At 44.6% G+C, this 27,932-nt stretch overlaps 1 protein-coding gene across 1 annotated transcript in view; it reads right to left on the bottom strand.

Annotated features, from left to right (window-relative positions):
* MED12 (mediator complex subunit 12) overlaps positions 1-27,932 on the bottom strand; it is a 4,088,267-nt gene that overhangs the window by 773,605 nt on the left and 3,286,730 nt on the right. Inside the window, exon 32 of the mRNA XM_044054827.1 lies at positions 24,287-24,376. Coding sequence (XP_043910762.1) covers positions 24,287-24,376 — 90 coding nt within the window. The remainder of the gene's footprint in view (positions 1-24,286; positions 24,377-27,932) is intronic.

Below are 27,932 nucleotides of genomic sequence, written 5' to 3'. Positions count from 1 at the left end.
AGAAACAGCACCAGAAAAGATATTTCACAACTCCTTAATCAAATCCCTCAGTAATCTGGTAAAATGTGGCAAGTAGCTGAGACACCTCAGTGCAAAGGTGGATGAGGCGTATACATGCTTCCCAAATCAGTCCATCCCCGCGACTCCCTATTGGGGGGTGGACAGTGGAATTTTCTTTGGCTAGTTCCTTCTTGGTGGCTGACATAATGACCATGGCATCAACAGGGACCCCTTTACTCTAGAACTGCCTGTCTGCAGGTGGTGCCATTATCCTGTCCAGTCTCCGAGGAATAAGTTCTATGGTGTCTGGATCCTTCCACGCCTGCTGTGAGATCAAGTCGATGAGCTCATCAGTGGGTGGAGTCACCCAGGAAATAAGGGTATGGTACTAAAAGCCTGCAGGAGAGGAGATTCCTCAGATATTGGGTTACTGGGTGTCCAGCCACCTCTATATTTCAGGATTTCCAGGAAGTCTCCAGAGAAGACATCTTCAAGAGGTGACCATGGGGACCCTTTGCTCTCATCAAAATCTGTCTCTATGGTGATAAGACTCCTCTGGGGAGTCAACGTGCTTCCTCTTGCATGTTCTCTTCTTAGGGACCTCCTCAGTGGGATGTTCCGGAAAGGTAAAATAGGAAATTACAATTCCCGAGAGGGAAGCTAGGGTATTGGTACTGGCTGCCAGTGAGGTTCTGAGCGTAGAGACATGATGGTAGAATATTTAGGATCTAAGGAGATGGCTTCATCTGATCTACCACAGCAAAAAAACCCTATTCACAGCTTTGACAGGAGAGCGGCTCAGATGAGGAAGGACATCGGGTCCAAGAAGACAAGCTTCTGAACCACAGTTTCTGCCCAAAGGGCAAAACCTCCAAAGTGGAAGCTGGAGCTAAGCTGCCCAGTGCTGAGGCTCCGAGGTGTAGAGACAGTTCCAAAAGCCTCGGATTTGAATGTAGCAACCCAGATCAGACAGGCAGACTACTGCTATGGGAGCTCCCAGGATCCAGCGGGACTAGAGCTGTCAGGGAAACCCTCACACACAAGGATGGGGGTTTATCCTTGGATCTGAGTCAGATGTTACCAGATGGCTCAGATCCAAAAGCTATGAAACAACCAAAGGAGTCAGACAAGGAACATGTAAAAAAAGAGGGGTTGCAGACATTTGTATCTCCTGTTCTTGGGGGGGGGGTTCATAGGTGTGTACTAGGTTAATGGCCCTGGAGCCTTTACAAGCTTAGCCCATACAAGTGCCCTGGCATCATGCCGCCCGCAGTTAGTTCCCAGTGCCTCTATCAAGTAGAGCCACTGGAGTGATCCCCGGGATGAACTTTTTATTTCCCATCCACTCATCAAGATTTGTCTTGAAGACGGTCAGTGAGTTGTTCAGCATGACATGTATAGGAAGTCTCTGGGTTATGAACCTGTCCCCTCCAGCACGTTCTGTTGATTGTGGTAATGAGGTTGAGGTCTCCGGAGTGTGTGGTGCGGCGGGATTGGGATTTCTTTAGATGTAGCATTTCTAACAGAGCTGGGTCAGGCATGGCTTTGTAAGTCAAGCAGAGATCGCCTCTTAGAAGACGAAATTAGACAGAGTATAGCTGGAGTTTTTTTTTTTTTAGTCTGTCCGTGTAGGAGCTGAAGGGATATCTATATGACTCTGTGTCAGAAGAATTTTCCTCAACATACTCTCCACATCTTATGTCAGACTCCTAAAAGATCGAGTGGAACAGATGGATGGGGATTTTGGGTGATCCAAGAAGGGTGAAGGTAATCTGTCTAGGACGGGATCCAAAATAAGGGAGTACCTTGCCCTGGGTAAAGGTTACAAAAAAGGCAGACTGTCCAATTTTGTTAGAGTTGGATCCAGCAAAATCGGATCCGTTGCCTTTTGACTTCCTGGGATCTGACTTTGATGTCATCGGATCTGATATGGTTGGATCAAGTGATTTAGATATTTCTGGATACGAAGGCTTGGTCGGATCCTGCAACTTGGACTTTTTCGGATCCGGGGTTGAGACCAGATCATTGGAAGACCTCTTCCTAGAAGAATAGGAAGTTGAAGAATAAATATTAGAAGGGGAGGATTTCTTTTGTCTAGCCTTAGGAGGAGAATCCCCTGAAATAGCTTCTCCAAAGGAGGAAGGGAGAAGGGCTCTATATTATCTTGTTGAAAAGTATAGTTGTGTACACTCACCATAAATGTAGATGTTCCGAGTGTGTTCACTGCTGCAGTCCTAACCATTCAGTTATCCATGTTGTGGTAGCCCTCAGTCGGTCTGAATACCAGAGTCAAGGTTTTGTGCATCAACTGCTGTCGCTTGCTGGCTGACGTCAGGTCATCCAAGCTATAAAGGAGAGCAGGCAACGCCATTACCTCAGTTTTTCTTGCTTTAACCAACCAAAGAAGTCCAATTTTAATAATTAGTAGTAGTCCTGTGGTCAGAGACCCCCACAGAAATGTCTCTCTCTAAGGAAAGCAGATATCAGGGGGAAGGAGGGTGGGAAAGCATGACTGCAGCAGAGAACACACTCTAGCATCTACATTTATGGTGAGTGTACACAACTGTACTATGTTCTTCGTGTTTCACTGCTGCAGTCCTAACCATTGGGAAGATTCCCAAATCTGAGGAGAAGGGTGAAAGGTTAATAGAAACTTAAGATTGGGTGAGCATGCTCTGCAGAATTGTAGAGGCAAACCAAGCCCTGGCATTTGAGAATAGGTTCAGATGGTAATGTTTGGTGAAGGTGTGGACTGAAGTCCATGTGGCAGCTTCTAGGATGTCCTTGGTGGGTATCCCTTTAAGGAATGCTGTGGATGTAGAGGTTGCCCTAGTGGAATGGGTTCTGATGGTCCTAGGGAGTGGTTTTCCATGCAAGTAGCAGCAACATTGGATGCAGTGTGCTATCCATTTGGAAATGGTCTGTTTGGATATTGGTTTCCCTTGTGCCCCAGTTTTAAAGCTGACCAAGAGCTGTTCAGTTTTCCTGAATGTCCTTGTATGATCCAGATAAAATCTGAGTTGCCTATGCACATCCAAAGAATGCAGTATCCTTTCACCCTTGTTCTGACGGTTAGGGAAGAAACTGGGCAGGTGGATGGCCTGGTTGAGGGTAACATCTAAAACCACCTTTGGCATGAAGGAGGTATTGGTTCTCAGGGAGACCCTGTCTGCATGGAAGATGATAAATGGCTCAATGCCCATTAAGGCCTGAAGCTCTGACACTCTCCTGGCTGAAGAAATAGCCAGGAGAAAGGAAGTCTTCCAAGAGAGGCACTTCAGTTCTGAGGATGCTGCAAGCTCGAAGGGAGCTTTTCTAAAACACAGTTCAGGTCCCAGGCTGGGCTGGGCTGTCTTCTGGGAGGCCTGATATTAAAGGGTCCTCTAAGGAATTGTTTGATAACAGGGTGGGAGAACAATGGCTGTTCTGTACCAAAGTGTGCCGAGATGGCAGAGGCATGGATCTTTATGGAGGAGGAGGAGAGACCCTTATTAAGAAGCTCAGCAAGATAATCTAGAATAAGAGGAATACAGGGCAGATGTATGTCTGCCCCCTTGGACTGGCTCCAGGAGCAAAAGCCTTTCCATTTTCCAGTATAAGATTTTCTAGTGCTGGGCCTTCTGGCTTCTGTGATGATGTCAAGGACTTGCTTGCTTAGCACAGATTCCTTGTTGGTTTTGGTAAAATAAGCCAAGCTGAGAGCTTGAGTGTCCAAAGGTCTGGGTGCAGCATTGTCCCCCCCCCCCCGGGATAGCAGGTGAGGCATCAGAGGTAGCTGCCAGGGGGGCTGGTGAGATAGGCTGCGCAGCAGTGGGTGCCAATGCTGGTCTGGGCCAATCCTAGGCAATGAGTATTTCTCTTGGTTTTTCCTCCCTTATCTTGATTAGTACTTTTGGAATGAGAGGTAGAGGTGGGAATGCATACACAAAAAGGGAATTCCAAGGGAAGGTCAGGGCATCGACCTTCCATTGCAGGTGATGGTGCTCCCTGGTGCAGAATTTCTGTACTTGGTGATTTAAATGAGAGGCAAAGATGTCCACCATGAGGGGTCCCCCATGTGTGGGTAATTTGCAGAAAAATGTCTTTGTAGATTTGCCATTCATGTGGGTCCAGCAGGTTTCTGCTTAGGTGGTCTGCCAGGGTGTTGCTGATGCCCGGTAGGTATTGGGCTATAAAAGATGTAGTCCCATGGATGAGGCTGCTAGCCACAGGTTCATGGCTAGTCTGCAAAGTAGGTAAGATCGAGTCCCTCCCAGTTTGCTGATGTACCACATGACTGTGGCGTCTGTTTTTATGAGAAGAACCCCTGGTTTGAGGTAGGGTTTGAAGGATGCCAGAGCTTTTTGTACTTCTATCATTTCCTTTTGGTTGATAGTGAACACCAGAGAGGTGAATAGGTTTTTTACAAATGAGAGGTGTTTGCAGGAGCAGTTCCTTGCAGTCTGCTGGATGAGATTGTCGTCCAGGTAAGGGTAAATCTGTACATTGTTTTGCCTGCAAATGGCAATGGCAGGAGCTAGACATTTGGTGAATACCCTGGGAGCGGTAAATAAGCCAAAGGGCAAAGCAGAGAACTGAAAGTGTAGTGATCCTGATCTGAAGCGCAGGAATTTTCTGCACGATTCCCTTATTGGGATGTGCAGGTAAGCATCCTTTAGGTCTAAGGTGACCATCCAAGCTTTGTTTGGCAGCATTGGTAGAAGCTGTTGTAAGGTAAGCATTTTGAATTTTGGGATTACCAGGCAGGTATTGAGAAAGGATAGGTCCAGGATGGGATGCCAAGTCTCCTCTTTCCTGGGAACAAGGAATAATCTGGAATAGAATACTCTGGAGGTACAGGTTCTATTGCCCCTAGGGATATTAGGTTTTGAACTTGTTTTATTGCTTCTGCCCACTGGTTTGGAGGTAGATCTGGGTACCCCTCTTGGAGGTGGTCGTTCTTGGAAATTGAATTTGCACCCCCTGAGCAATGATTTTTAAGACCCATTGATCTTTTTTTATAGAGTTCCAATTTTCTCTGCATAGAGATGGCCTTCCTCCTAGCTTTTGGTGTGGTGGAGGTAGGCAGAGATGGGAAAGGTAGTCACTGAGAGTTTTTTCCATACAGGGTTGCCTTTGAACTCCCCGCTCTAGTGTTTGGGAGGGGGCACAGTTTTGCTCTTTGTTGGCCCAGAGATTTAGTCCTGGTGGGTCTGTCCCTAAGGGTTTTGCCTTGTGCCTGCCTGTTTGGTACAGGAAAGGACAAGTGTTTAGAGGGAAATTTTCTGCTGAACCTAAGAGGTTGTACTTGAAGAAAATCTTTAACAGTGTGCATCGATTTTGCTTTGTCTTCCATCTTTTTAAGTACCTCTTCAGTTTTCTGTCCGAACAAGTGGTCTTTGTCAAGAGGTGCATCCATGATTTTAGCTTTGACATGACCAGGGAGAGGTTGTTACTTCAAGCAATGCATGTCTTCTGATAACAGATCCTGTCACTGCTGCCCTGCTAGAAGCTTCTAGTACATCAAATCGACAGTACAATGAGTGCTTTGCCACCTGAGATGTAGAGTGCAGTAATTCTGCTATCTCTTTATTGTTGGCAAAATCTGGAAAAGCAGAAATTTTCTGTCTCAAAAGTTCCAAAGTGTGCTGTTAATATTTTAACATACGGAACTGACAGTTGAGAGCCCTTAAAGTTGCAGAGGTATATCATTTTTTACTCCATCTGTCCAGGGCCCTGGATTCTCTGTCTGAGGTAGTAGGATTCTTTGCACAGGTAGCCTTAACTCTCTTAGGTCCCCGAGTAATCACTTCTGGATCTGCTATACGACTTCTGTAGAAGAATTTGAGAGTCAGGTACCCTGTAGTATCTGTCAGGTTTTCTAGGGGCAGGTGGAAAGGTGTCAGGGGTAAGGCTGGATTCTTGGTAAACATCATCTACCACCTCCAAGATGGGTGGGATGGCCAGAAGCCTGTGCTGGGGTAGGTCCAGAAACTCTCAATCTTTTCTTGGATTAAGGGAAATCTGCTGATTCCCACTGGAAATGTTCCCTGAGGGTATGAAGGGTTTCCCCAAAGGAAAAGTCCTCCGGAGGTGATGCAGAAGGAATAGTTTCTTCTGCATCTGAGTCTTCACAGGCAGTAAGAGGATTTTCCTCTTCAAAAACAAAGGAGTCAGTCTAAATCCGATCAGATGTCTGGAGAAGGTTCCCTTCTTTTGGCTGGTGTGGCCTGATTACCCTGGATAAAAGTGATGAGATCCTCCAGCATTTTAAGCATTCTAGCTTGAGGAGGAGGAGGATTAAAGGAATGGAGACTTGTTGCTGTTTTCTTTGGAGTAGTTCTAAGTCTGATAATATCCCTCGGTGCTATTGGTGTGTTAGTCGGAAGACAGGCTGAAGGCCTTGAAGTGAATACTGAAGTGCGAGTCATATCCTTGGAAGCCGGTGCCTGCGTAGCGGCTCTAGACCCAACCGAGGCAGAGACAGCTGAAGGCTCGTTAGATGTTGCAGTTTTCTGCGGCATAAAGTACTCTGAAAGGACCTCAGTAGAGGCCTGTGAAGTAATCGAGTTGGGCATCAGGGGCTGCGAATGCATCTCACTGAATTCCGAAGAACGATCCTTTTAGTGGTGGTGTTATCAGAAGGCTTGGCCTTATGCGTTCTGCCTCTATCTTTATCTTTACATTTTTTTCTCAAGATCTGTGGTTTGCTAACAGATGCCATATCGATAACTGGAGACAGAAGACGAAAATATGTGGCTACAAACAGAGCTCTATGATGAATAATTATAGTGTTAAAGAGGGCACAGAACCGACAGCGGGGTATGTCGTGATCTGGGCCTAAGCAAGTGACACAGTAAGAATGGAAGTCTTGGTGTGGTATTTGCTTTCTACAGGCGAGACAGATATTGACTTTTTCGGACATCGGATAGTGCAAGAAAAAAGAAGGATCCCCAACAGGGTACTTAACTTTAGACATTTTCAGCTGAAGTTCGAAATCTGGAAACAGCTGCCCAGCACTGTTGTGAATTGTTTCTGCTACGGGCTCCACGGCAAGAAAGACTGAGGTAATGGCGTCGCCTGCTCTCCTTTATAGCTCGGACGACCTGACGTCAGCCAGCATGCGACAGCAGCCGACGCACAAAACCTTGACTCTGGTATTCGGACCGACTGAGGACTACCACAGCATAGATAACCCAATAGTTAGGACTGCAGCAGTGAAACACTAAGAACATTGGCATAACAGCGAATGCAGTTTCACCTGCAAACACCGAACTGAAAATACAGCGAAAGAGCACGTCAGCAATTTTTTTCCTAGGGAAAAAACATTGCTTGGCTGTCACCGTGACATTGCCCTTTACCCCACTGTAGTGTGATCCTGGAGTTGGTATATTTAGTTATGGGGAGTGTGGTGGACACAGCCCCCCCGGGGGATGAAGCCCTCCACTTTGAAATGTTTTAACTGGTGTGCTGTGTCTTGTTGGTCTACAGACATTTTTTTCCCCCTAGGAAAAAAATCGGTGACGTGGGCTTTTGTTGATTTTGCAGTTCGCTGGTCGGCAAAACGGCATTTGCTGTTATGCCGTTTTGACAAGATAATATAGACCCGGGAGAAGACCTTTTAGCATGAGTTTATTTATATGCTCCACTAAAGCACGGGGACTGAATCCGTGATACATGGAACAGGTGTCCTGTAAATAGAGACAACCCAAACAATAAAGTATGGGCATCGGAAACGGGCATTTTATGCCCACACTTTACGCACTTTTTAAAGCCAACCATATAAGAAATAAAGGAAAAAGGCTACCAACAATGATATTAAGAACTACTATTATACAGGTTAGAGTATACCAGTGATAGTATCTAAAGCATACAGAAGCACAAGAAATAAAGCAGAAATTCAAGACAAAAAATACATACACACACATATACATATATATATATATATATATATATATATATATATATATATATATATATATATATATATATATATATATATATATATACACATATATAGATATATATATATACATACATATACACAAAATATATATATATTATATATATATTATATATATACATATATATATATATATATACACACACACACAAAAATCTCTTACCTGTCACCTTACTATTTATCAGAAAAAGAAAATAATAAGAAATATGAGAGAAATAAGTTTTTAGCACTTATCTTAAATGAATCTCAAGAGAGTTGGACGACCATGTCTTTTGCTGGAAGCGGCAAACGAGATCTGATATAACTGGGGTTGGTGCGCTGTGGGTAAGGGAGAAACTCACGAGTTTTTGGTTGCTATGAGCTTTAGCAATGGCTGAGTCAGATCTGAGGGATCAGATCCAAACTCATCAGCTGAGGACAGAATGAAAACTGACATCAGACTAATAATTTTCTTTTTGTGTCTGGAAGAAGGTGGAACCAAGAGGCTGGTAGTTTGTTCCACGGGGAAGCTGACAAAGGTGCTGGATTTTCAGGGAAGCCTTGCAGCAACAGTCCTGAAAACAGGTAAATGGTATAAAAAACAAAAACAAAAAAATTTTTCCAGATTAAAACACAATAAAAAAACACTTAGAACATTTACCTCAGCCTCCAAAAGTATCCGACTGGACTTGGCCGCTTCTATCAGATCCTCGGAGCCAAATTCTTAAGTTCCTCCCTTTATCCATAAAGTTCTGCCAACGGAAAAAGCTAGGAGGCTGAAACTCTGCAGGTGTGTAGGGTACAATCCACCCTACAAAGGGGTAGGGCAATCCTGGTTCTGGCTTAACTGCCAGTTTCAGTATGACCGTTTATTGTTTTTAGCTTTCCATATGCATTTCAAGCATGTTTCTGCATAGAGAAAAATACCTGTGGAAAGTTGTTTTTCTCCAAGAGGGAAAAAGCTAGGAGGCTGAAACTCTGCAGGTGTGTAGGGTACAATCCACCCTACAATACCTTAAGAGAAACAATAAAGGATAGAGTACGAAAAAGAGCTGGAGCTCAAACAAAAAACTGTTCCCAAAGAAAAACTCTACGTCTTTCCAGGAGCAAAAGGGAAATAGGTAAAGTGAGAGTAAAAGTTTAGAAAGAATGAAAATGGACAACACAGATGGAACGTTACGGGGAGTACATAACTTTTTTTTATCTGATGTTGTCATTTTTCATTCATTCCTCAACTGATGGGACAGAGTCTCCAGTTAGTTAAATCTTGGGTGTTCCTCATGAAAGGATATTCTGGAGTACTGTGGAGCTCAAAGCAGCTCTGCTTCTGGAAAGCAAATCCAATTTGTAATGAACAATAAATGTGCAAGCATTAGTCCAAGTGGCAGCTGCATAAATGTCATCTATGGAAGCCCTTGACCAAAAGGCTGAAGAGACCACCACAGACCTTGTGGAATGAGCTCTTGAAGGCTTAAGCAAGGATAATCCTCTTTTACAGCAGACAAAGAAGATACAACTGGTTAAACATTTGGCCAGTATAACTTTGGAAACTGGCTTGTCCAATCTGTTAGGAGGGAAAAACACAAACTGGTCAGTTTTCCTGAAATCCTTGGTTCTATGGAAATAAAAGCGAAGTTGTCTATGAATATCCAAAAGATGGAGCAAGTACTCTCCCTTACTTGAAAAATTTGAAAAGAAAACTGTGACGTTAATGTCTTGGTTAATGCTGGTTTCAGTAGCTACTATAGGCAAAAAGGCTGGTCCACAAGGACACCCTTTCTTTGTGGAAAACCAGGTAAACGGATTAGAACGCTAGAGCCTGGAGTTCAGATACTCGTCTAGCTGATGTGGTAGTGACTAGAAAAATGACTTTCCAAGAGAAAACTTTTAGGGCTGACCTGGCTGAAGGTTCAAAGGGAGTCTGGGTCAGGGCCTGAAGCACAACAGCTAAAATACCGAGGAGGAGCATGATCCTTTAATGGAGGTCTAAGTGCAAGGATCCTTTAAGAAAGGTTTTGCAAAATTTAGAAGAAGCTGTGGCAGACTTATTTTTGCCTAAATGAAAGCCAACTGGACCTTAGTAGTAGAGTAGCTAGCCCCTTTACTGAAAATTGAAGCTAAAAAAATCATATGCAGCCAGTACAGAGGCAGAAAGAGGTTCCAGAATCCTGTTAAGGGCGCATAATACAAATCTCTTCCATCTAATTTTGTAAATCTTTCTAGAAGCTTTTTGAGAAGATAACAAAACATGATGGACCAAGGGAATATATATTATATATATATATATATATATATATATATATATATATATATATATATATACACACACACACACACAAAAATCAGGAGGACAACTTGGACTGTCTAGCAATCAGTGGAATTGGAGAAACCATATGGTCAGTTTGAGACCTGTTATGTCTGGTTGAGTCATACCTGTCGGGTGAGACAGGCTGTTTGGAGTGGGATCCAGTATGCAGGGCAGATGCAGAAGATGAGGCCAGAGGAAGGGGAACCAAATCTGACGAGGCCAAAAGGGGGCAATTATGATAACTGTGCTCAACCAGAATGCTTTCTGCAGAAATTTGGGGATGAGAGGCTATGGTAGGTAACAGTAAAGGAGACTGCAGGGGTAATCGTGGACTAGAGCATATCTTGGTGACTTCCCCATTGGACAGATCAGGGCAAAGAACCTGCTGCACTTGAGGGGAGACCAGAATAGGTTGCAGCATGGCTGGCTCCATCATGACACTGAGACCCCACTTTTTGAGATATCAGAATAAACCTATTTGGCTCATCTGCAACAATGTTGGTTTTCCCTGGGACGGGCATTGCTATTAGAAAGCAACTGGAAGAGACTGCCCATTGCCACACTTAATTTGCTTCTCAACAAAGTGATGAAGTCTTTGTTCCTTCCTTCCACAGGCATAAATGTCCATTTGAATAGCAACTGTCCTGGAGGGGAGAACATCTTGAAAAGCCTGCAACGTTTGGAGGACTGCTCTCATGTTCAGGACATTGATTTGCATCTTGGCTTCTGCTCTCACATCCAGGACATTAATATGCATCCTGGCCTCTTCAGTGACCATGTACCTTCCCAAGTAGTGCTTCCTCGCACCAGATGGGAGGCGTCTGTGATCACAATGACCATGGGTGCAGGAAGAAGAAATGGACAGCCTTCTGAGAGTCTGCTTGAATGAATTCACCAAAGAAGATATCTTTTGCACATTTGTGGTATCTTGACTGGGATGGTTAAAGAAAGCTGAAGAATGGACCACTGGACTGACCATGTCCACTGAATTCATATGTGAAATCTGGATAGAGGGAGGAGGGTGACAGCAGCTACCATGGATCCCAAGACTTGTAAAAATTAGTTATGCTGGAAGGGAAGACTGTTGCATTACTTTCCTGACCCGAGATCTGAATATCTGGATTTCAGCTGGACAAAGAGGCCATCTGACTGACTGTGTCCAGACAAACACCTATGAACGCCAGACTCTGCATAGGTGTGACTTATGATTTGATACAACTAACTGTGACACCTGGATAGAGGCAAAATTGAAGCAAGCAGTTCCTTGCCTGCAGGAGTAGATGCCTGGTTGGGGCAGTTAGCAGCCACTTGGCTAGGTACAGAAACACTCGGAAATCTTGTAAAATGTGCCAGGTAATTGAAAGACCGCACAGCAAAGGTTGCTTAAGCATATATGTGCTTAAAGAATCTATCCGAGGCCCTGGACTCCCTATTATGGGGATGGACAGAAGCTGTCTGCTCCATAAGCTCTTTTTGGTGGCCGCTGCCATAGCCATGGCATCAACTGGTACCCCTTTGCTTCAGTGTGTCCTGTCCTTAGGAGGGGCTAACATTTTGGCTGGGCATTTAGAGATGGGGTCCAAGTAATCCATTTCCTTCAGTGCCTAGCAAGAAACAAGATCTAGAAGTTTGCTGGCCAGGGGAGTCACCCAAGACATAGCCGAGCGAGACCCGAAATCCTCCAGGGACACAGATTCCTCTTGGGAAGGGATATTGGAAGACCAACAACCTTTCTGTTTTAACAGCTGTAGAATGTCACCAAATGAGATGTCTTCCAGTGGAGAACTGGGGGATCCCCTTCCCTTCAACGAAATCAGTGTCATCTCTGATAGATTTCTAAAAGAAATATAGGGGTCTCCTTTTACATGTCATCTTTCAAGGGACCTCATCAGTGGGGTGGTCTGCAGGGGTATCAGAAGAGATGAGGGAAGTCCTGAGGAACTGAGTGGAGACTTGATCAGGCTGGCTGTCCCAGTAGAATGGGAAAAAAAGGCTCAGAGCAAAGTGACAAAGGAGGTAAAGTCTGATCTGAAGGGAGTGGGATGTCCTTTCTCTAGGTAACAAGAAGGCCCTCACCAGAATCTCAAATGCAGAATGCCTGCGGGAAACAGAAGTTGATAGGAAAGGAGCTGGCATTTCCCAAACTGTCGGCTCCTGCAATCCCACAAGCACTCCACCCGAGGAAGGAGTCACACCCGAGCTGTCCACTGCCGAAGTCCAAAGGGGCAGGGACAAGTCCAAGAGCTTCTAAGTCAACTCTAGTCCCCCAGATCTGGCACCAACACCGACTCCAAAAGGCTCGGAGCCAGATGACACAAGGAAGTACACACAGTTGAAGAAAAGAGCGTCTTCAGATCAAATGACCGCACCCCCAGGGGTCTTGGATTCAAGGGCTCCGAAACAGTAGGCTAGACTGGAGAAGACACCAAAGGCAAGTAGTCATAGGTCGGCTCACAGATCTGACTGAAGTCAGAGCTGTGAGTACCCATACCTGGATCTGAGCTCGGGGGAATGTTATCATCCTATGTCAGCCCTGGATAAACTCCTGGAAGACATGAGAGAAGTGGTGGAGGATGGAGGTCTTGAATGTCTATGAGGGGGATTCCCTCAAGTATGGTGAAGGGAGCAGAGATCTGATTGGATCCAAGGTGATTTTGATTTCAAATCAGATGGATCCAAGATGGTCAGATCCAATTTTTTTGATATTTTAGCAGGAAGCTTTGAGGAAGGAGCTGAAGATGTGTGAACAGGCGACCTCTTACAAGGCTCTATCTCTGGAAGCAGTCTCATGCTTTTCCCTTATCAGTTTCCTTTGAGGGGTGTTGAGCCCCAGCGGAAGCAGAAGTGAGGGAAGGGAGAAGACTCTTCCATACCACCTTTTTCCTTCTGTCCATGAGAGCCCAGTGCAAATGAAACAGTCCACATCTAATGGGCGTCTTCTAAACAGTATACACATTCCCTGTGGGCATCCAAGTTTGGTGTTTTATGCCAACGGGTGATGAACTTTTTAAAGCTGGTAGGTTTGTAAGCCATACTGGCCTAAGCAAACTACAGAAAGAAATAAAACTACAATTACTACTTTTTTGCATTAGAAAAAGGGGTGAAAAGGTTAACAACCAACAGTAGGCAAGAAATACTCTATAGAGTAGAATAGACGAGCATTTTTGATAGCACAAGGTACTAAACAGGAGTACTGAGAAACTAACTGCTCAGAAAATCAGGAAGGAAACTAAAAAACGTTATCAAGGGAATTTCTGCATCTGTAGCTAAATAGCAGCAACTGAAATCTGAGGTATGTTAGGTTGGCAGGACATTATGGGTAAAGGAAGGAGCATGAGTGTTTGGATCTGAAGATCTGGTAGAAACGGCTGAGTCAGATCAGAGAATCATCAGCTGAGGAATGAATGAAAATAACACCAGATATTAAGTTTACTACAAAAGTAAACACTCTTGTTTAAAAGTGAAAAAGTCACGACAGGCAATAAAAACACTTTTTCTTAGCTGAAATATTTGTTTCACAGAAAAAGTCAATTTTCTATCCCAAAAATTCAAGTTTTTTTCCCCCTGAAGAGAAATGCCTAGGAATGAAACATTAGCCAACCATCTATCCTCAAAAGCCTAAGGAAGAGCACTAAGGAAAAGCTCTGAAGGGCTTCACACCCCAGCCTAACTTTTAGTTAGTTCAGCTATGTCCTACACTCGACCACTTCAAAGCTCTATTCATCTACTCACTTCTCCTACAGACTGCACAGAGGTGATTTATGCCAGAGCAACAAAGCATCCACTGATCACACTCTGATGGACTTGGTACACACCTGCAAAATAGACAGCATCAGAAATACCTGATCTAGGGACCTAAACCTCTTCTGCAAAATTAACAGGACACGGAGGGACAGGTACTCACCTCTGAGACTACTGCTTCTCTGGAACAGGCTTCCCATACATGTGAAGCAGAGTTCTTCCATAACCCAATTCCAGTGTAGCTTGGACAAGTGGACTGAGAATTGGAAATTTACCTCTGGTCTGGTACCCATGTCTCTAGTACTCAGAGTCATCCCTTAAATTCTTCACCACCAATATCCAAGCCTAAATATACCCCTTAAAATAACCTTAGGATAGCAAAACTAGTGCGACACAGTTGGGAAGTACAGCTATAGGCTTAAAAAGGTCCCCTGGGAGGTCAATAGTCTATTAATCACCTGTGTGTGTAAGCTCTGAAGATCACCTGATGGACAGACTACCAACTGGTCAATGTGACATAAAAAAATGGTACAGGCTACTTTCCTCTTTGTATGTTAAATCACATTCATGTTTGTAATGTGGAATAATCCAGTCCCTACACGGTGGATGTACAAAAGTTATAGAAAGCAGGTTTCTGTCAACTTGGTGAACTAGGGCATCCTGAGGCAATGTAACAAAGGCCTCATGTATACAGACAACTCTCTCCTCTTACCTCCCCCAACACTATGACTTGTGAGAGATGCACATATATAGCCAAACTGGAAGCCAAGCCCTCTCCAGCCAAGACTGGATTAGCCAGTCAAGAGGAGAAGGTTAACACTTGCACCACACCACATTCAACACATATCCCTCCAGAACATACACCACCACAACCCTCACATAGTTACACAAAACACACACCTACTTTTGTGGAGACACTCAATAAAAATCTGCCCAAACAGAGACCTCCAAGGCAGAAATGCATACCACCACCACAACCCAACATAAACCATGAGACACATAGCTCACAAACAGTGTGCCACTCAACCAAAGCCCATAAGGAAAAACAACTTACCCAATACACTAGTCATAGTTGACTCAATAGTAAGGCACACTGATGTCCAACTCACTAGGATGAATAAAGAGAAAGTTACGGTCAGCTGCCTGTCGGGTGCCAGGATCCGCCACATAACACACGCACTTAGGTCACTCCACAACAGGTACAAATATGACTCGGTCATTGTCCATGTTGGTGTGAATGACCTCGGAAATACCCTCCCTGGACTACATGAAGAGAGACAGAGGAGCTCTTGGATCTTGTAGCCCAGGCAGGTATGACCCTAGCTCTGAGTAGCATCCAACCATCACCCAGAATGATACAAGCAGAAAATGACTGACTTCAACAATTGGCTAAGTTTCTGGTGTCATTCTAAGGGGATCCAGTATCTGTCTGCCTGGGATGACATGATCGACAGACCTCGATGCTTTGCCAGAGATGGTCTGCACCTGTCACCCCAGGGATCGGGGATACTGGCCAAGGCTCTTGCCACCCCTATAGTGATTTTTTTAGGCAATGTCCTGAAGACAAAATTATCACCATAACAGCTACAAGCAAATGAAATCGGAGGGTTATGCTACTCAATGGTAGAAGTCTAAATCTCAAAATGCACTCACTCGAAGCACTCCTTAAAATGGAGAACATCGACATCTATGCAGTGACCGACACCTGGTTCAAGGCTCTGGAGAACACCCCAGCACTACCAGGCTATAATTCATACCACAACATTTGGCCCCTAAACCTGGACTGAAGCACTAAAGGCAGTGGTGTCTCCATATTCATAAAGGATATGCACACCTCTAGACTAGTAGCCCAACATAACGCATCAGAGATACTTCAGGTATAACTAACACTGGGTAAAACGGCAATCCAGGTTGCAGCCTGCTACAGATCCCACACCATGCCCCAAGACTCGCACTCCACATTCCTAAACACAATGGAAAATATTAGGATACAACCAAATACCCTTACACTGGGAGACTAACTACCATTAACTGAGAAAATTACTCATGTACCAACACAGTTGCTCAACGGTTTCTGGAATTCATTAATTCCAACGCCCTGAACCAACTCATTCTTACACCCACCAGGAGTAGAAACATCCCTGACCTCCTTATTACTAACATGGATGACCGTTCCCCTACACCAGTAATCAACTCCTCCCTGGTCAGATCTGACCACAAGCTAATCACCATGGATATCCACATCCCAAGCTCACCCCCCCCCCCCCAAGGAAACCACCATAAAAACTTCTCCAAAGCCAATTTTGGGCTTCTAAAAACAGAGGTAGCTAACTTCACGACACCCATACAAATGGAAAATAGGTGCATGACTGCTGAATCATACACCAATGCACTGTATGAGCGCACACACAAGTATATGGAATTGGCCATACCAAACAGAACCAAAACGTTCTCCTCCAAAAAAAAAGGAAGCCAATCTGGTGGTCCACAACCATAAACTCTACAACAGAAGGACAAAAACTGTTGAAGAAAAGGGTGAAGTCCCAAGACTGGAAAAACTCCCTTGTTAGCCTCAGCAAAAAAACTGAGATCCATCATCAAATCCTCTAAAGCTAGCTATGAAAACAAAATTGCTGCAGATTCTAAAGACAATCACAAGGCATTCTATAGTTATGTCAAGAATCTACATGGCAATACTCAGGTAGAGATGTACTGTTATTTACTCCTTGAAGGCTTTGGTGAGCCGAGGCGCTAGAGACTTTTCAGACAAATAAATTGTTTTTTGGTGAACTGGCAGTTGTTGTATCCTGTATTCGGGCTGTGGTTCCTGATCGAGCTGAATAGCTGGTGTTGTGATTTATATTTAATACTCAGATCTGCTCTGAATTACAGCAGAATGGCAATACATATAACAAAACCAACTGATACTGCCAACATTTTGGCTGACAGGTTCAGTGCGAACTTTACCCCCCTTTCACCCCCTAAAGGGCCTATCACAATACCTGAGGAATGCCAAGTCTCTATTATCACGGCTACACAGGTAAAAACCGCATTGTCCAAAGCCAAGAATACAGCTTCCATGGGACCTGATAATATCCCTGGCTGTGTTCTACATGAATTACAAAGTGAACTGGCACCACACTGAGTACCCTGTTCAATCACAGCCTCATTTCAGGCTTTGTTCCTACCGAATGGTGCACTGCTACAGTCATCTCACGCCACAAAGGGGGAGTGATTACACACCCTGGGAACTACGGCCCCATTAGCCAGAGTCTGATATGTAAAGCTATGGAGCGCATCATCGTGGATCTTATAAACAAGGACAAAGGGAAAAGTACAGTTTTGTACCTGCCATAAATGTAGATGTTCGAGTGCTAATACAGCTGCAGTAATCACAGATGGGTTTTCTGCCGTCAGGCGGGTCCTCGGTTGGCAGAATTCCAAAGTCTAGGTCCGGCGTCGGTTGTTGTCGCTTTCTTTCCTGACGTCAGTGAGGCAGGGGTATACAAGACACAGCCGACGCCATTTTCTTCAGTCTTTCTTGCCCCAGATGTCAGGTGCCCCCAGAAGGAAGGCAATACATAAATTATATTTATATACATGCAATGCAATATAATCAAAAATCAGTAGTTGCAAGCAAATATACCATAGAAGGATAACCCAATCAGGTTGTATGAAGAGGGGTTAGGCCCTAGGCCTTTACCAAGAGGGGAAGGAGGGAGGGAAAACTGTACTGCAGCTGTATTAGCACTCGAACATCTACATTTATGTTAGGTACAAAACTGCACTATGTTCATCGTGCATACAGCTGCAGTAATCACAGATGGGTAGAATCCCAAAGCTACGCACAGGGTGGTAGGCACTAGGTGGAACTGGGATGAGCCAGAATGCCCTGCAACACAGCAGTGGCAAAGCCTGCTCTAGTTTTGAAATATAAAGGCAGGTGGTAGTGTTTTGTGAAGGTATGCACAGAACTCCAAGTGGCTGCCTCCAAAATATCTTTGGTAGGAACTCATCTGAGGAAGGCTGTAGAGGTAGCTGTGGCCCTGGTGGAGTGGGATCTGATGCCTGTAGGGACAGATTTTCCATGATAGGAGTAACAAAACCGTATGCAGTGGCCTATCCATTTTGAAATTGTCTGTTTGGTAACTGGCTTCCCTTGAGCTCCTACAGCATAGGACACAAAAAGTTGTTCTGATTTCCTGAAAGGCTTTGTTCTGTCCAAATAATAACGTAGCTGTCTATGGATGTCTAAGGAGTGTAGCAGCCTTTCCCCTTTGTTTTGAGGATTGGGGTAAAAGGTAGGTAAGTGTATGGCTTGATTTAAAGCTACCCTGGATACCACTTTGGGCATAAATGACGGGTTGGTTCGAAGGGAAACCCTGTCCTGATGAGAAAGGGCTGCACAGCCATGAGGGCTTGTAGTTCCGAAACCCTACGAGCTGAGGTAATGGCCAGAAGGAAGGCTGTTTTCCAGGACAACTATTGCAAATCTGTTGAAGCAGCTGGTTCAAAGGGAGGCAATGTTAATTTTTCTAGAATGTAATTAAGATCCCAGGCTGGCATTGGTTGTTTCCTTGGTGGTCTTATATTCTTAGCCCCTCTGAGGAACTGTCTTAAGAGTGGGTGAGAGAATAAGGGTGGATCAGTGTTGAATTCTGCAGAAATGGCTGAGGCATGGATTTTTATGGAGGAAAATGAAAGTCCACTGTTCAGAAGCTCAGCTAGATACTGTAATACCTGAGGCAAATTCAGTTTTCTAGGGTCCTGGCCTTGTTTCTCATTCCAAGAGCAAAACCGTTTCCATTTTGCGGAGTAAGCCTTTCTAGTAGATGGCCTTCTGGCCTCCAAAATGACATCCTGCACCTCTTTGGGGAGTAGGGTCTGTTGTGGTGTTAAGGAATTTTCCATGCAGCGAGATTGAGTGATTTCAGCTGACTGTGAAGAGTTTTGTAGCTGTGCTGAGTCAGCAGAAGAGGCATTAGAGGTAGGGACCAGGGAGGAGTATGTGTTAGGCTCCTCAGGAATGGGTACCAGTGTTATCTTGGCCAGTTTGGAGCAATCAGTGTCATCTTCGGTCTGTCTGCTCTTGCTTTCAAGAGCACCTTGGGCAGAAGAGGCAAAGGTGGGAAAGCGTAAACTGTCCATGCTGTCCAACTGAATGAAAGGACGTCCACTCTCCAGGCTTTTGGATGAAAGGTCCTTGAACAGAACTTTTCCAGTTGATGATTCCTTTGGGAGGCGAAGAGATCTATGTCTGGCCTCCCCCATGCTTGGATTATCTTTGTAAACACTTGCGGATGCAACTTCCATTCGTGTGGATCTGTCATATTTCTGCTTAGATTGTCTGCCAGCGTGTTTTCCAAACCTGGCAAGTACTGTGCCTGAAGTTCGATTTGCCATTCCAGAGCCAAGTTCCAAAGTGTCATGGCTAGTCTGCACAGGGGGTATGAATGTGTTCCTCCTTGTTTGTTTATGTACCACATTACTGTGGTGTTGTCTGTTCTTATCAATAATTGTCCTGGATGCAGGAGGTCCTTGAAAGCTGTAATTGCATTTATCACTGCTAGCATTTCTTTCTGATTGATGTGAAGGTGCTTTTCCTTTTGGGACCATTTGCCCTGAATGCACCTGTCTGTCATGTGCGCCCCCCCAGGCGTAATCTGAGGCATCTGTTGTGATGACTTGATTTGCTTGAGGCTTGCAGAATGGGAGACCTGTGTTTGTTTGACATGCTTGGGCCCACCATAGAAATTCCTTTTGCAAACATGGAATTATTGGTATTATTGTTTCCAAACTGTGGCTGTGTTGAGACCATAGGTTTTTTAGGTACCACTGAAGTTTCCTCATATGCAACTTTGCACATGGGATTAAAAGAATGCAAGATGCCATGAAGCCCAGAGCCTGCAGGATTTTCCTTGCAGTAAGCCTGGTACAATATGCTAGTATTTTAAAGTACTGAGTTAGTTGCCCCTGTTTTTCTGGCATAAGATAGGCCATCTGGGTGTTTGTGTCCAAGTTGGCACCCAGGAAAGTTATTTTCTGAGATGGTGTTAGCCTGGATTTCTCTTTGTTGACTGTGTATCCCAGGGAATTCAGTAACCGTGTTACATAAGCCAGATGTTCCAGAAGTATGTGCTTGCTGTCCGCTTGGATCAGGCAGTCATCCAAATAAGGGTAAATTTGTATCCCTTGAAGTCTGCAGTAGGCAATTACTGATAGCAGGCATTTCGTGAATACTCTGGGCGCAGTAGATAAGCCAAAGGGCAATGCAGAGAATTGATAGTGGACTGAACCTGCAAGAAATCTGAGGTATCTTCTGGAGCTTTGTCTGATTGGGACATGCAGGTATGCCTCCTTGAGGTCCAATGTTACCAGCCAAAACTCCTTGCCCAGCATGGGAAGAAGCTGCTGTAATGTGAGCATCTTGAATTTTGGTACGAGTAAGAATGTGTTTAGGATGGGTAAGTCCAAAATGGGTCTCCAGTCGGTTCCTTTCCGTGGTACCAGAAATAGCCTGGAATAAAAACCTTGACCTTGTTCGTGAGTAGGTACCTCTTGAATAGCTTTCATGTCTATGAGCTTTGAAAATTTGTAGTTGTGCCTCTGCCCTTTGATTGTGTGGCAGGTTTGGCATGCCTCTCATTTTTGGAAGAGTGTGAAAATGAAATCTGTAGCCTCTGTTTATAACGTCCAGGATCCATTTGTCTGTTGTGACAATATGCCAATTTCTTGTAAATAATGCCAGCTTTCCTCCCAAGGGTGCTGCCAGCTGAGACTTGCTTGGCATGGAAAGGAGGAAGTCATTGGGTTTGTTTCCTGTATTGTTGTGCACTGTCTTCGCCACCTCTTGGTGCTGGAGTTTGCCATTGCCTGCCTCTATATGATCCTTATGATTGTCCTCTGCCCCTTGTGCGCCTGTATCTACCTCTTTGGGGCTTGTCCGTGGCTGGAAAGGACCATTTTTTAGAAGGCCAATTTCTGCTAAAACGTGGTGGTTGAACCTGTAGAAAAGCTTTGACAGTTTGCATAGATTTGGCTTTTTCTTCCATTTTCCGTAGCATCTCCTCAGCATTAGTACCAAATAGCACATCCTTTTGTAAAGGAGCATCTAGTAGTTTAGCTTTCACATGATCAGGCAAGATTTGTTCCCTAAGCCAGGCATATCTACGAATGACTGATCCTGTAACAGCAGCTCTACTTGAGGCCTATAGGGCATCATAGCCACATTGTAAGGTGTGTTTACCCACTTGTTCTGCACTATGCATCATATTCTACAACTCCTTCAAATCTGGTTGTTCAGGTTGAGACATTTTATTACTTAATTGTGATAACAGAAACTGCTGATATTTAAGCATATGAAACTGACAATTCAAGGCCCTCATGGCTAGGGTGGCCGAGGTATATATCTTTTTTCCCCACCTTTCTAAGGATCTTGACTCTCTTTTGGAAGGTAGTGGATTCTTAGCAGTAGAGGCCTTCATTCCCTTGGGGCCTTGAGAAATGGTTTCAGGGTCAGCATTATGGCTTTTGTAAAGAAATTGGTGGGAGTTAGGAACTCTGTAGTACCTATCAGGCTTGACTGGGGCAGGAGGCAGGGAATCCGGATTAAGGCAAGCCTCCGAATAAACATCATCAAGTATGTCCAAGACAGGAGGTATCGCCAGAGGTCTGTGTTGAGGTAACAAAAGAAATTCCCTAAGTCTTTTCTTGGAATCAGAAAAGTCTTGGCCTTCCCAATGGAAGTGTTCCCTCAAGGTGTGCAAGGTTTCCCCAAAAGAAAAATCCTCTGGAGGAGATACAGAAGGAATGGACTGCTCTGCATCAGAATCTTCAAAAGGGGAGTAAGAGTGTTCCTCTACATCAGAATGTTCTGAAAAAATGGAGCCCTGATCAGAAGAGGGAGAATCTTCCTCCACTCTGGGTCTCTTGTCTGGAGGGGGTTGGAAACCCCTGATAAGAGTAATTAAATCCTCAGCCATTTTAAGCATCTGCTTTTCAGGCATGGGGCCTGGAGATGGGCCCTGTGCAACAGGCCTCTTGGGATGCCTGGCTGATTTGGACTTAGTAAAGGCCTTAACGGAAAAGGAAGATGAGGGTCTAAAGACACCATGGGTAGAAGTGGACCTGTCCACATTAGGAGGCTTAACGCTCACAGTGGCTTCGGTGGTTGTAGTCTGGGTATGGGCCGAGGTACCTGCGGTCTCGGTTACAGAAGACACCGCCAAAAAGTGTCGTCGGTAGTCAGGGACTGCATAGGCGTCTCGCTGAGAACCGGACCACGTGTAGCCGTTTTTGGCGTGGTGTCGGTGGAGACCGTGGACCTCGCGTGTCGGTCCTTGTCCTTGCGTTTTTTGGACAAAACGGTAGTCGGAGTCTCCGACGACATTTTATAATCAAAGGCTTTACCAAAAAGGTGTTGGGCGAACTCCGCCCGACGCTTAATAGTGCGTTTATTGAAAGTAGCGCAAAAGCGACAGCCCGAGACGTCGTGGTCTGGGCCTAAACAAGGTATGCAGAGGGAATGGAAATCCTTATGCGGTATTTGCTTCCCACAAGAAATACAATTGTTAACTTTTTCTGACATCGGTCTGAGGCAAGAAAAGTTTCCCCAACGGGGTACTTAGCTTTAAAGAAGACTTCGGTTTCCAATTTTTCGTAAATTCAGGAGCTGGCCGACCGGCACTTGCCAACTGCTTCTGCTTCGGGCACCGCGCGGCAAAGAAGACTGAAGAAAATGGCGTCGGCTGTGTCTTATATACCCCTGCCTCACTGACGTCAGGAAAGAAAGCGACAACAACCGACGCCGGAACTTTGGAATTCAGCCGACCGAGGACCCGCCTGACGGCAGAAAACCCATCTGTGATTACTGCAGCTGTATGCACGATGAACATCTCCAAACCTTGTGAAAGGTAGATCATGCCTGCTCAACCTAACAGACTTCGAGTTTGTCACCAGAGCTATGGATGAGGGCAAGGTAGTTCATACAGCCTACCTAAATCTTGCCAAGGCCTTCGGTACCATCCCTCACTCAGGAATCAGAGATAGACTCACTAAACTAGGTATAAACCTCTATGTCATAAGACAGGTTGCCAACTGGCTCACTGATAGAACCCACACTGTGAAGGCAGCAGACTCCAAATCTAACTACCGAGAAGTTACAAGTGGTGTCCACAGGGATCGGTCCTAGGTCCTCTCCTGTTTGGCATCTACTTCTCTGAAGTTCAAGCCAACACAAAGGGACTCTGGCTGTCCATGTTCGCAGATGACTGCAAACTGGGAGCCATTACTGATTCCCCAAATGATGTAGACATTCTACAAAAAGGTCTCACTGACACCAATGACTGGTGTCAGAACCATGGCCTTAAGCTCAATGCCAAAAAGTGCATTGTTATTCCCTCTGGGAAAAATTCAGTGTCCATGAACTACCACAAAGGCGGTAGTTCACTAAACACCAAAGGTATAAGAGACCTGGAGACACAGGTTGACAACCTCTCCTTTGATAACCACATTGCCACTGTAGTCAGAAAGTCCTTCTATGTGGCACATCTCATTACAAAATGTTTCTCATCCTGGAAGAAAGATGTCATAATCCCTCTCTACTCATCCTTCATTAGACCTATTATGGAACACAACACCCCATTTGGTATACATCTCACTAGACACCTACAACAACTGGAAAGGCTACAAAAATCCTCACTAAGAGTATCTTAGGCCTTAGACACATGCCCTATATGGACAGACTAAAAAAACTCCAGCTATATTCTGTCTCTTATCGCCTACTTAGAGGCGATCTGTGCTTGACCTACAAAGCCATGTCTAACCCAAAGCTGCTAGATATGCTACACCTAAAGAAATCCCAATCCCCCGTGCCACACGATCCAGGAACCTAAACCTCATTATCACAATAAACAGAACAAGCTGGAAGGACAGGTTCCTAACCCAGAGACTTCCCATACTCTGGAACAAACTACCCATTCATGTCAAGCACAGCACTTCACTGGCCCTCTAAGAGAAATCTTGATGAGTGGATGGGCAATAGGAAGTTCACCACAGGGATCACTTCAGTGGCCTTGCTTGACAGGGGCACAAGGAACTAACTTTGGGCGTCATGATGCCAGGGAATCTTCTTGGGCTAGGCTTATATAGGCTCCAGGGCCGTTAGCTTAGTACACACCTATGAACCTACATGAGATGCCTCTGCTTCCCTTTACAGGCTTAATGTGGCGTCAAAAACAAAGCCTATGACTACTTCAAATCAAGAAGTAATACATCAGCAGAAATAGCAGCAGCATGATTATCAACAGTCCTCTTACCAGGTTCAGTCGTAACTTCAGAGCTTCATGCATCATTTGCCTTGCTTTGCAGTCATCCTGATACTGATCTTCTCTGCAGTTAGTGACGATCTGTGGGAAAGAACCAACTCGAATGTTACCATTAGCCATAGCAACCTGCACACCAAGTAAATTAAAAGCATTCTTTAGTAATAAAAAAAAATTACACGTGAGTAGCAAAAGAAAACTGCAGATTGTACATTTTAAATGCAAGTACAAAGCTATTACCTGTTAGCTTCCCACGATGCATCACCAAAAGAGAGGCTGAATCCTTAAAAGGGCATGACAAATTTTTTCTTTTTTAATTTGAAAATGACCAGTTTGCATAATGGTTAAGGTCTTCACCTCCCATGCACAAGGTTCGGTCCTGACCTCCAGCCAATGCCTGTTTGGAGTTTGCACGTGCTCCCTGTCTCTCTCTCGGGTTCCACCCACCTCCAAAAATCACGCTGAGTGCTTTCATCTCAAACTCACCAAAGAATGGAGCTGTGGGCAGCGACACAAACTCTACACAGTGCCCTATAGGGGGAAGAGTTGTATAAACTAACTGCTATAGGGGGAAGAGTTGTGCAAACCAAATGCTTTTGGACATCTACTGTGGTGCACCACATCCTCATGACAGGAGAATACAGATCACAGACTGTGCACTGTGGCAGAGCTAGCCACATGACAGTGTAAAATATTGCTTTAGGTGATTTGGTCATGTTGATGGTCTCCAAATGGGCATGGGCATTTGTTCATAAGTGGGTTGAGAAACCGGCCTACTTTGACCGACGCCAGGGACCCATGCTAATGGTGGGAGGGGTTGTGTGCACCTACCATAAAGCCCAGCAGCAAAGGGTTAATAAGCTACTGGCTGGCCAGTGTCTAGTTGCCTAACTTGGGTTACCTGGGATAGCTCTGTTGCGTGAAAGTTGGATGTAAAACCAATCAACCTGAACTAAGAATTGCTACACTCACTCAATGTAGGTTCACTGGCAGGATGCAGCTTGAAGTGGATGACATATTAGTAAGGAGGAGACAGGACATCCCATGTATCCAGGAGTCCGGATAAAAGAGCACTGCAGCAAAGCAACTTGGCTTGGCATGCAGAAGCTTCAGAAGACAGTGAGGGATATCATCAAAATTAGTGACAGACTCATGGCAATCTGACTCCAGCCTATGGATTCATATTCTCAGCCTATGCTCCACAGCAGGGTTGTGATGGTGAGAAAGAGTGTATACAGACAGCAGTTGCAGGACCTACTAGATAAAACAGGACAATGTGAACTGGTGTTAATAATGGGTGACCTGAATGCACAAATTAGTCCAGATGTAACAGGATAGGAGGACTGCCTTGGGAGGGGCAACAGGAAAAAGCAAAGAGAAGCCATTCTAGACTTCCTACTGGCAAAATGGCTTAATAGTAGCCAACACATGGTTCAGAAAGAGAGAGAGTCACAAGATCACATGCCAAGAGTGGCCAAAATACAACTCAGGTAGACTTCCTCCTACTAAGAAAAGGGCACTGAGGAAGAATCAATGATTGCAAAGTCACCCCCAGTGAAACAGTTGGTTCACACCATAAACCACTGGTTGCCAAATCAGCTGCAAACAGTGGTCAGAGAAGGCTCTAAGGACAACATAGATCATGCTAAAGACCTGGAAGTTGAATGGAGAGAAAATACAACAGTTCAAGGAATTACTCAGGGCTCTAGCACCTCAGAAAGAGCAGGAGATAAGTGGAGTTGAAAAAGAATGGCAGCGCCTCAAGACAGTATGTGTGAGGAATATAGAACAGATACGTAACCAAGCTAGGTATGGAAATAAGGTACATAAGGAAAACTGGTGGTGGAATGCAGAAATTCAGGAAGTGCAGGAAAAAGTTGGAGATAGAAAAGACAGACCAGGCTAGAAAGGAATACTGGCCAGCTAACAAAAAGGCTAAGAAAGGAGTTGCAATAGCAAGGAAAAAAGGATCAGAGGCACTCTACCAGCTTCTGGAAAACGACTCAGTGGATGGCATAAAGAAACTATCTTGGGTTGTAAGGCAAAGACAGAAAGATAAAGATGGTCAGACATCCTTCAGAAAAGATGCCAGTATCAACCTGTTCACCAGTCCACAAGACTGACCTGATGCTTGCAGTGAGACAGACAGCCGAGAAGAAGCTACAGATGAGGAAAGAGTCCAACTGGACATTTTTAGGCTTGGAAAAAGTATATGACAAGGTCCAAAGAAAGCTGATTTGGGCAGTCCTGTTGTGGGTGGAAGTCCCAGAAACATGGGTAGAATTAGTGCAGGCTATATACAAGGACCCAATGACTCAGTAAGGAACAGTGTTTGGTCTCTCAGAGGGTCTCCCAGTGAGAGTGGGTGTGCACCAGGGTTCATCTCTGAGCTCACTGCTGTACATACTGTGATGGACTACATCATCAAATAGGTCACTGGGGACCGATCAATAAAGTTGCTGTATGAAGATGATATGGCATTACAAGCAAACTTTGAGGAAAAACTTAAGTAAAGGACAGGGGAATGGAATGCAAAACTGAAGGTACATGGGATGAAACTGAGCACAGATAAGACAGTTGCAATAATGGCAGCAAATAATGGAGTTCAGAAGAAGCTCAGAAGTGAGATAGAAGGGAAAATAGTGGAGCAGGTTAACAGTTTCAAGTACCTGGGAGGGGTGGTGGAAGAGAAGGTAAGTCTGAATAAGGAGGTCAAAGTTAGAATCAGAGTAGCTACAGCCAACTGGCACAGAGTGTCAGGAGTAGTATATGACAAAAGAATGACAAAAAATCTGAAAAGTTAGGTGCACAAGACAGTGGTGTGACTAATACTAGTGTATGGTACAGAAACTTGGGCAGTGAAGACAGAGCAGTTAAAGAAGGTACACGTAATGGAGAGACTGGGGGACATTTGAAGAAATGAGGACATAAAAGCAGAAGCCAAAGTAGCTCCAACTGCAGAAAAGGTAAAAAAAAGAACAGATTACAGTGATACGGGCACATGCACAGAAAAGCATAAGACAATCTGGTGAAGATGATTTGGGAGAGACAGGAAGAAGGCAAGAGGAAACAAGGGGTCCAGCAAAGAGGTGGATGGACTGTGTGAGGAAAGACCTGCGGAAGTCAGGCATGAGTGTCGAAGAAGGCAGGAGAGTGGCAATGGATAGAGAGAGAGAGACAGCTGACAACACCCTGACCCCATGCAGAAAATGGCAAAAAGGGGGTTTGATGATGAGTTGTAATGTGTGTGTGTGTGTGTGTGTATATATATATATATATATACACACACACACATATGTATATCTATATATATTATATATATATTCATATACACCCACCCACACACTATTAGCATCAGCATTTTGCCCAGCAAAACATTTCCTCACAAATTCACTACCACCTCTAGTTGGCAATTTACCACAAATTTTACCTTTAGCAGTACTGTAGTGTGAACACAACCTGATGGCATGCTGTTTTCACAGACATCAACATGAATGCAATTATAAATGAAGAAACAGTCCCCACATACTTCATTTTCTTTTTCCTGAAAGAGGACACCTCTCTTAGGAGGGGATCTATAATACATAACAAGTCTATGATTTCTAGTGGCCAGCCCAGTTTTGTAAAGGAAAAAGGTCTG

The sequence above is a fragment of the Protopterus annectens genome, chromosome 13.part0 (genome assembly GCF_019279795.1).
Source record: "Protopterus annectens isolate FY-2018-M chromosome 13.part0, PAN1.0, whole genome shotgun sequence".
NCBI classification, from domain to species: Eukaryota; Metazoa; Chordata; order Ceratodontiformes; family Protopteridae; genus Protopterus; species Protopterus annectens.
This window is presented reverse-complemented; position numbering and strand designations above follow the sequence as displayed.